We start from the raw sequence: 9818 nt of genomic DNA, 5'->3' as shown, positions 1-9818 counted from the left end.
AAAATTTACTTCACCGTATCAAAGCAATTGAACCGGACCTAACTAACCAGTCCGGTTCAAATTCAGACCAGGCAACCCAACCAAGTATTCATGCTTTAAATTAAAAACCGTTTTCGTTATGCGAAAACCGAAAAAGGGTACTGTTCCAATTGAATCGGGTTAAATTGGCTGGTCCAGTCCGATTTTAACAGCATTAGTCTAAATCCCGTATTTCCTAAAATGACCTTTAGTTCAAGATAAACATAGCTTATCGAAAGTAAATGAAATAATAGTATTATTTTATATTTTTTCCATATAGAAATATAATTTTAATATCAAAAGTAAAAGAGAAAGTGGGAATGAATGGAGACCTCCCCCAAACGCTGCTTATCTTCCTGTGGGCGTGTGGATCCCACAGAATCCGTCTTGTCCTTCCGGTAATTAAGATAAAGCAAAAGGATACAGTCGTAAATTAAGCACCTTACAGTGTCACGCACCGCGCACCCAGTGTGGCCAAAGCGTGTCAGATTGGTGGCACGTGTGGCCTAAGCGCGTCACTTGTTATTTGATCTGCAGCCGGATGCTCCACGTTTCCTGAACAGCCTCCAGGGTAGTTTCGTAAAGTTTTCCTCATTTGGGGGGCTTTTCAGTTCCCTTATGAAATGACAGGGACACAAATTTAATTATGTATAAAATCCAAAAAGCAGCAGCAAAACCATCCAGAAAGGGAGGCTCGCTTCTTGACCCGTGTTGTGTGGTTTTCGATTTCTCTCACAGAGCTTCCGTTTCTCCTCTCGATTTCTGCTTCTTTGCGTCCCTTCTCCAGAATGTAAGTAGAATATGTAGCATTTATTTTTTTCGCTTTTTTTCTTGTATTTTTTCTGCCTTTTTCTCTTCCTTTTCGAGATCTTTCCGCTTCGATCTATTGAAGCTTTAGGTTTACCAGTATCGGCTTTGTATTCGTATTATTTGCGTTTGGAAATTGGTTGTTCTCTAGTGAGTCCTGGACATGCAGTGGATTTATCGTTAAATAGGTCGTGATTATCGATTGGATAATCGATCTCGATTTGAGGCGATTTGTATGGATCTCCATTTTGTTTGTTAAAATGATTTTATCTTGATTGAACATTTTGTTTCTTGAATCCGCGTTAGGCTACAAATGGAAGGGGCTTTGTTTTCGTTTGAAATTCTAAAGATTTTATGGCTTCGTTTTGGATAGCACGAGGAGTAGGACTTCATTTATTTGCAACTATCTGGCAGACGCACCGAGAGAGCATTGTCTTCTGTCAGATGATTCTTGATATCATCGCATTGTTTTACTTCTTCTGGCGAGAGGCTCTGAAATTTCTGTTGCATGACTGGACATTAGTTTACTGACAATTTCACAGGCATTTCTATCAGTCATTTGTTTTCCTATTATCTTATTTTAACTGTCCATTGGGTTTTAGGGCGACCATGAATGACGAATGCGAGAGAACGTGCCCTCTCTGCGCGGAAGAAATGGACCTAACGGATCAGCAATTGAAGCCCTGTAAATGTGGTTATGAGGTCCGGTGCAATCTATCCCTTTTCGATTTTTCTTTGCTCTCTTCTCATCATTCTCGAACTTGATTCTGGTGATGGCTTTTAGATAACGGAAAATGATCGGTGCTTGGAGAGTCTTTTGCTTCTCCTACAACCTTTTGTCTTCATGACAATTTAATTATTGGGAATTTTCTTTCCTCTCATGTCGTCGTGTTTGAGAGTATTAGTTGTCAGATGCGGATTTTCTTCCTTGTTGTTGCATTTCAGATGCTTCTGTCGAATGCTTGATGACATTTTGTTTCTTATTATCTATCTTTGTTTCCTCAGACTAGATTCCTTTTCTTTTGTTTCCTCCATAGATATGCGTTTGGTGCTGGCATCATATTATTGACATGGCTGAGAAGGATGATACAGAGGGGCGCTGCCCAGCTTGTCGTACACCTTATGACAAGGAAAGGATTGTAGGAACAGCTGCCAATTGTGAGAGGTTGTTCTCGGTTTCTGTACTTCTTTATTTTCTTTAATGGATGTTCAATTGCTGGCCTTATCATTAAAAAGAAATTGATGTAGCTAAAACATCATGTTGGTTAGTGTGGATTAGCCTCACATAATTGGGAAAAGTAAAATAAATTGGACAAAAAAGCTATTTACTTTAATACATCCTATATATTTGTTGTGATGGGCGTGGCTCACTATATAATCACCTCTGGGTAGAATGGTGGCTGAAATCAATTCCAAGAGAAAATTTAAGTTCCAGAAGGCAAAACCAAGAGCATCTGAAGGAAGAAAACATCTAAGCAGTGTTCGAGTGATACAACGGAATCTTGTATATATCATCGGAATTCCTGCTAATCTGGCTGATGCAGATGTAGGTACCATGTTTCTTTTATGGTTATTCTTTTCCAGGTGTCATTATTTTATAACCTGAGTTGGTGGATTGATTAATCAGACACTTGAGCGGAGGGAATATTTTGGCCAGTATGGTAAAGTTTTGAAGGTATCCATAACTCGCCCAGCTGGTGGTGGACAGAATTCCTCTAGTAACAACTCTGTTAGTGTGTAAGTATTTGATTTACTTTTTTAATATGTTTTGAGCTTAATATGCTATTAGATTAAATTTATTGAATAAATGCTACTATATTATTCAATATATTTTTATTTTAAAATTTTTTTGACAGGCAGATTCAATATTTTTAACGTTGTAGTGTTTACTATCTCCTATATTCCTCTTGTCAGGCATTATTGGTTTCATTCAAAAGTTATCATGCTTGTGCAGTTGAAAGAAGAATTCCTGTATTTTATAAAGCTAGCTATTTTTATATTTATTTTCTTTTTTGTGTTCATGGAAGAGGTGTTGAACTTTGAGACAATACAAGTTTATGAAATTACATGGGAGACGCAATGTGTTTGTTTCCTTGAACAGGATGTTCCATTAATTTCGTAATTTGCATGTGTGCTGCTTGCTTGGACTATGTATCATTCTTCTTTAATGCTCTCAGACAAACTTTTCTGAACTCTATTTGGCTTCAGATATATTACTTACAATAAAGAGGAGGAAGCAGTCAGATGCATACAATCAGTGCATGGTTTTAGCTTGGATGGTCGATCATTAAGGTAGAGCTTGTGAGCCACAGCTAAATGGTTGCATGGACTTAAGTTCTTCTAAGTAGTTCTCATGATATGATTCAATTTTAGAAATATTAATTGTTATGGATTATGGTCTTTTGATTTGCATGTTGCAGAGCTTGTTTTGGCACCACCAAGTATTGTCACACATGGTTGAGAAACATGGTATGAGTGAAGCAGTTTCAGTCATGTTTCCTTGATATACATACATGCATACACACATATTTATGCTCATATATATGCACATGTAAATGAATATAGATATTTCCTATTTTTTTTCATTTGTTGTTCTAGAATTGCAATGTTAGAAATTTTCTAAACATAATTCGTCGTGGTACAGCCTTGCAGTAATCTGGACTGCTTATATTTGCATGAAGTTGGGGTCCACGAGGACAGTTTTACGAAGGATGAGATAATTTCAGCTTATACAAGGTATTCCTTTGTTCTCCTGAGTTGTGCTTGAGCATCTTTATCCAAAATCTTTTATATCCAATGTTGTGGACAAATATTTTCTATCTGTGGCAGTTTTTCATCAGTTTTGAGAAGAAAATTGGCTTGTTAGCCCAGGATCACCTTTATCTTGTGTCTTGGTCAGATTGAAGAAGCATTTGTATTATGTTAATATCCTTTGTTGTAGGTTCTACCCAAAATTTTTGGGCAAAAAAAAACTTTTGTTTGAGGCCTTGATTTTGATGCTACTAATTGCCATCTGAACAAAGTCTTAAAACAATTACAACTGTTTTCAATCCTTGCTATGATTTGGTTGTCCCTTGGTTTGGTATGTTTTTTCTAAAAATCACTCACTATTGAATGTATTATCATATTCCTGACTTTTTATATTCACAGCTCCTTTGCAAATTTTCTTACACCTATCTTTTTCTCTCTCACTCACTCTCTCCTATCACCAATGAGGTAAAAGTTTTCCAAGTTGGATGGACTATTTTACCATTTTTTTAGTTATTGTATATTCAAGAGCCTGTTACTGCTCCTTCCTGGCGACTTAATTCCCCAAAATACACTGTTTTGGAAGGGTATCTTGGAAACAGGAAGGAATTTTCCTATAATGCTAACTTTTATATCCAAATTTGCCTTGTCAAAGCATGTGTTTTCCCTGCTAGATGGACATTTCCAAGGAGGTATCAGCATTGTCTCTTTTGTCTCTTTTATTTTATCCGGATGTTTTCGTAGCTATGTTTGTTATTAAAATAAGAAGCATATTTTTTTTTGAAAAAGAAGCATGTGACATTTTGAGGACTTATATGTTAATACTTCCGAAGAAGCAGAGTTCAGCAAATTACTGGCGTTGCCAACAATCATTTTCAGCGCCGCTCTGGGAATGTTTTGCCTTCCCCAGCAGATGATTTCTGCCATAGTGGTACATCCTCTTCTGTCAAGCCTAATGTCAAGAACATGCCAACTGTAAGTTCTCCAGTTTCGACTCTTATAATTCTTATACAGAATAACACCTTTTTTTTAACACATATTTTTTGTTCTTTTAACTCAAGGGCAAGAGGTAAACTATTGCATGTCCAAGCACTGGTTAATATATTACGATTTTTTACGAATGCTAAAATCTGTAGATGATCTTTACCAACTACATAGACGTTGCTAAAGAATCTTTAGCCAGTGAGCCATTGTAAGTTTGCCATGTTATGAAATCATGAGATATATTTGTACATGGTCTGATCTAGAATGTTTTCTGTTCACAGAATTCCTCTTCACAGGTCAAGGTCTCACCTCCTAATAGTAGCTCAGAAAAGTCTAGTGTCCTTCCACCAGCAGCTTCATGGTAGGATATTCTATTTCATTTTATCTTCTGATTATTTTTTTTCCTTTTCTTTCTTGCTACTTCAAAGAGTACTAGTTCAAAACTGATATTGATTCTTATTGTAGTAATTTTAATAACATAAAAAAGAAAAGATGTTCATGACTTACTATTATGGTTTCTCAAAGATATACAACGACTGTTTCTACCATTACTGTTTTGAATGTTGTTGCTATTCCCTTTCGAAGCATGTGTTGTGAGGGAAGAGTAAATTCTGAAATAGAAACTCTACTAAAAAGGTATTTATCTTGGTTCGGAAAACCGTACAAATGGTCAAAGGCCAGACTTTTGAGTTACTTTTTATATTTCATACACAGTATTCCTATAGCAAATATCTGGCTCTTTCTCGAACATCCTTTTCCCTGGAAGTGCACTGTTAAGACAAAAGGATCAATTATATTTTTACTATGATTTGCAATATTTGTGTCTGGCACCTTATTGGGTACCCAAAATTCTGATATCCCCTGTTGAGGGGGTACAAACCACAACCTTGTTTGTATTCAATGTACCTACAAGAACCTGCTTTCGTGAGGTCCAATCTTCTACTCATGAGCTGATATGCTGTTGAGTTTATAATGTGGTAGACAGTGAAATTTCCTGTGACTAAGATCTTGGTGTTTATTTTACAGGGGTTTGCGTGGTTCAAATTGCCAACCACCTGCTGTGAGTACTTCATGTACCCAGGGACCTCCTAAACAAACAACTGATACAGTTACTTCCATTGTTTTCCCGTCAGAGATTCCAATTGCCACACTACAATCTACCCTTCATTCAGATGTCAATCAAGTATCTACAGCAACTGACAGAGTTCTGGTCCCAGTACATCCAAGTAGTAGATCAGACTCATCAGAATTATCTGAACATTCTATTCACAAAGAATCTCAATTTACTGGCAACACATCAACAGATGTTCTTGTAGATTCAGGTTCTGCTGTTGTGACCTCATATGGTAACTCATTTACCACGCTTAATGAGAAGGATAAAGGCATATCTACTCTGCAGGAAATAGGTCACTTCATTAACCAGCTTGGAACAGATAACCAAATTTTAGCTTCAAATCATATTTCACCACGACAACTTGGTAATTCTCTTACAGGATTCCAGCAATATCAATGTGAAAATGGGTTTGATGCAACCAAATCTGCAGTCTCAGCTCCGTTGATGAATGATACTGCAGCGCCTGAAAGGGAATTGGGTTCAGGAGAGATATCAAGTTGGGATTTGGACTCACAACCAATGGTGATACCGGTTGCCAGTGCACATGATGATGTTGGTTTACTCTCTTGCCATCCCTCATATTTGTCCCATTCCAGTAGCCAATATGTGCAATATAGTAACATTGTTTGTGGAAGCCATCTAGGTCATACAGATTCTAGAATCTCAGGCAGGAAAGTTGATGAAACCTTGAATCCATTTACTCCTGCTGGACCTATTTTATCTAAAGGACGCAAAGAGCACAATTTCAACCCAGTGTCTGAACCTGGTAAAATATTTGGGTCATCTGGATCTTCTAATTCACTAGTGAATGTTGAAAGAGACAAGAGCGTGGGAAGAGTGGAAGCAGGATCCTCTGAGATTGATCAGAATGTTGAGAGCAGCATCATTTCCAGTATCTTGTCGTTGGATTTAGATTCTTGGGATGATCCCTTAATCTCTTCAAGTAACCTTGCAAAAATGTTTGGTGAAGCCAACAAACAAAATGGTTCTATAGGGCTACCAAGTTCCTGGAAGCAAAACAGTCAATCAAGGTTTTCATTTGCAAGGCAGGAGGATTTAATTAATCAAACAAATCATTTGGATCCTTCTTTCAGTAGTTTTGCCCCCCTAAATGTACTGAGGAGTCCTGGTGAAAGCAGGAGTTTATTTGGAGACATGCATCAAAATGATTTTACTACCAGTGGTTATGAGGATTTAGGTGGTCACTTTAATGGTCAAATAATTTCATCTAGCAAAGCCCCAGGTGAGTTCCCAATAGAAGTAGATACTATCTCCTGCGAGGAGTTTTTTTGAATTCTTAGTAATTTTATGTAGCTTCTGGCCAATATGTTTTGTACTTACTATTTTCTTTTTCATTGCAAATTTCGTTAATGAGTTCAGCAACATCAGTTCTACAGTCATGACACAGTAGTGACATGTCTTAATTCATTTGATAGCCAAGTAACAGTATGCAATTTTCGAAGCCGAAGGGCTTTTTTATTGTTTAAATTTGGTTGGGGAATACTTTGACCATGTTTTGCTCATTTGCTAGTTGAACAATAGTAACACAATTTACTTGTTTAATGTGTAAAACGATGGTTTTGAGCATGTGTATTGTGTTTGCAGATCCTTTTTTCTTCATGTTGTCAGTGTTCTAGTCTTACTTTGCTGCTTATGTGTTTGATTTGTTCCTTGAATTTCAAGAGCATTGTGTTAACATATTTGCCTCTTAATATCTTTTATGTAACTATTTAACTTCACAAAATTTCTTGGTGAGTGGCTTTAATTTCTTGTTGTTGAATTCACTTTATTAGTTTTACTTATGCTTCAAAAATATATTAATCTTTGAGGCCTCATACGGTTCAACAAATTGTATCTCTTCAAAATTTAGCTCCAAAATGTAAATGTACAAATTGTTTACTGACTACCCATTTTTATGTGACTTTATTAGTACGCAATCATTTGATGATGTTCGTCTTTTGGTCCTTTTGAGTAACTTTAATGCTGACTTTAGGGTTCTACATAATAACTTACTGATCAATGCAATAGGACTGTGAAAGTTTCGGCTGAATCTTATCTTTTTGGATTGGTCATATATGTATTTGTCAATGTTGTCTGTTATCATAATCATTTTTGTTGTTGTTTCAAGCTTGTTTTCTGATTTTTAGGCTGGCTGACTTGTCTCTTTGTATACCTTTTCTTCCCTTGAAGCAGCATCAAGGGCCCAAATGTCAGCTCCTCCTGGATTTTCGGTTCCCAACAGACCACCTCCAGGATTTTCTTCCCAAGAGAGGCTGTACCGAGCATTTGATTCGACCTCTTCTGGTTTGCCTTCTTCCTTACATCTGTACAAGTCTATGTTAATGTGTCTCTCTTTGTTAAAACACTGTCTATCTCACGTACAGGAAATCCCCTTCTTGAAAATTCGTTGTCAAGAAACCTTTTTCAAGTATCTAATGGTAGTACTGGAAGTGTTGGTGATGTTGAACTTATTGATCCAGCAATACTGGCTGTTGGTAAAGGGCGACTTCCACTTGGTATAAATAACTCTGGCGTGGACTTATCTGGCCACTTCTCTGCTACTCAAAATTCAAATGAAAACGACTTGAGGCTCCAACTATTGCTGCAACAACAATCTTTGTCTGCACATCAAAACTTCAGGTTCTCTGATCAGATGGATGATAGATACTCAACTATTAAAGATGGTTACATCACATCTAGGCTATTTGGGCAAACCGAGGAAAACAGTCTCTCACACTATGCACAGATGTCACTGGAACAGTCTCGAGATCAGCAATTTCTAAGAGGCCAGTGGGACAGTTGGAATGAGGTCCAGAATGGAAATGAGATGGTCGGTGTCACAGAGTTTCTCAGAAATGAGAGGGTTGGATTCAACAAATACTTTTCCGGGTATGATGAGTTAAAAGTTCGAATGCCAAGTTCAGGAGATGTATATAACAGGGCATTTGGAATTTGATTTAAAAATTGGATTCATTGTGCCGGAACTTTTTTGTCTCTAGCTGAAAGCCTGAGCATGGCGAAGGTGAGTGCCAACCCAAAGTGTTCCACTTTGTCAGGGATTTGAGATGAAAATCAGATGCATTTGCTGGAATGTTATTTGGGGACTGAGGACAGATGTGGCATAAGCAATCGGAATTGACTGGCACCCGAGAGCAGGCCGTGTTACTCAAACATCCATGCCATATAGGTAATGGAGACTTCTACCTTAAGCGAATATCTGTACCATCTACCCGCTGGTGAGGATACATTTTCTATGCAAATTTGCTTCATCCAACTGTTAATCGTGACTTTGTGCTAATATGGCTTTTGACAGGAATTTTTTTGACCACTGCTGTGCCTTTCGGTTAAAAAATACGAATGCACGGAGGCTGTAGCTCTCTGTTCATCTATTTGCAAGAGTTCTGAAAGCTGAAGGTAACATTCCCTGGTACCAGACTCTTGCAAGTGTCATGGCAACTCGTTACTGAAGCAGGTGCCCTTACATTTTAGCTTCGCATGCTACCTTACTAGAGAAGGGATTGGTAAAAGAGATGGTGCTGTTTTTTTTTTTTTTTTTTTTTTGTATAAGTATAAACAAGTGCATGAACTACATATTTTGGTAAGTTTCACATTGCATTGTGAATATTGAGAGCTAAAATACTAAATACGTCGTCATACATCTGGACCGTATTTTCCCAACTATTTTTATTTAGTTAAATTTATTAACTGATCCTTGAGGGGGGAGAGATAAGAGAGAGTGAAAGTGAAATCACAGGGCCATCCCCGCCAAGCATTCATTCAGTCGGGGATGGGTTTAGGTTTTTTGCTCATTTGCCTCATCCCTCACTGGATGGGTTTCCCCAACAATATTAGGGCCACAATTAATTTGGCAGTTCCAAGTACTAACAAACAAGTTGGAGGTTTCTTTGAGGTTGACTGGTTATTAGGGTGTGTCTACCACACTATGCCCACCTTGATGATTTCCCTCACGGCCTTGCAGAAAAAAGAATGCCTTCGCCAGGTCCGAGGAGGTCACACGCTTCTAATTGATGGAAGCAAATCACGACCACAATATCAGGTGCTAGTCCGACCTGACTTGACTCGGTCTTTAAGAGTCAAATGCGATACATCCTTTTAAGACCATGCAGAAGACGACATTTCTCTTGAA

The 9818-nt window shown here is 37.7% G+C and overlaps 1 protein-coding gene across 3 annotated transcripts; it reads left to right on the top strand.

Annotated features, from left to right (window-relative positions):
- The first annotated feature begins 737 nt into the window (after nt 1–737).
- LOC137935612 (uncharacterized) lies at nt 738–9337 on the top strand. 3 transcript variants are annotated; one of them, XM_068780219.1, is made up of 14 exons: nt 738–808; nt 1428–1527; nt 1863–1990; nt 2218–2371; nt 2453–2562; nt 3034–3117; nt 3246–3294; nt 3470–3561; nt 4413–4548; nt 4839–4918; nt 5584–6914; nt 7865–7975; nt 8056–8907; nt 8985–9337. In XM_068780219.1, coding segments are annotated over exons 1-13 (2949 nt in total). In that variant the 5' UTR covers nt 738–806; the 3' UTR covers nt 8628–8907; nt 8985–9337. The 3 variants fall into 3 exon arrangements, with proteins under 3 accessions (XP_068636320.1, XP_068636319.1, XP_068636318.1); XM_068780218.1 differs by having other exon boundaries at nt 4407–4548; nt 8056–8858; XM_068780217.1 differs by having other exon boundaries at nt 4407–4548.
- Nucleotides 9338–9818: the final 481 nt, after the last annotated feature.

This window comes from Aristolochia californica, unplaced genomic scaffold (assembly GCF_029961685.1).
Source record: "Aristolochia californica isolate CCGP_79_NKW_82.1479 unplaced genomic scaffold, dmAriCali1.0.hap1 SCAF_10, whole genome shotgun sequence".
Taxonomy (NCBI): Eukaryota; Viridiplantae; Streptophyta; class Magnoliopsida; order Piperales; family Aristolochiaceae; genus Aristolochia; species Aristolochia californica.
This window is presented reverse-complemented; position numbering and strand designations above follow the sequence as displayed.

What these genes read in the sequence shown, in the direction of transcription:
- LOC137935612 (XM_068780218.1), top strand. An exon ending in CCTGTAAATGTGGTTATGAG is followed by an intron (nt 1,528 to 1,862) that starts GTCCGGTGCAAT and finishes TTTCCTCCATAG; the next exon opens with ATATGCGTTTGGTGCTGGCA. An exon ending in CTAATCTGGCTGATGCAGAT is followed by an intron (nt 2,372 to 2,452) that starts GTAGGTACCATG and finishes TTGATTAATCAG; the next exon opens with ACACTTGAGCGGAGGGAATA.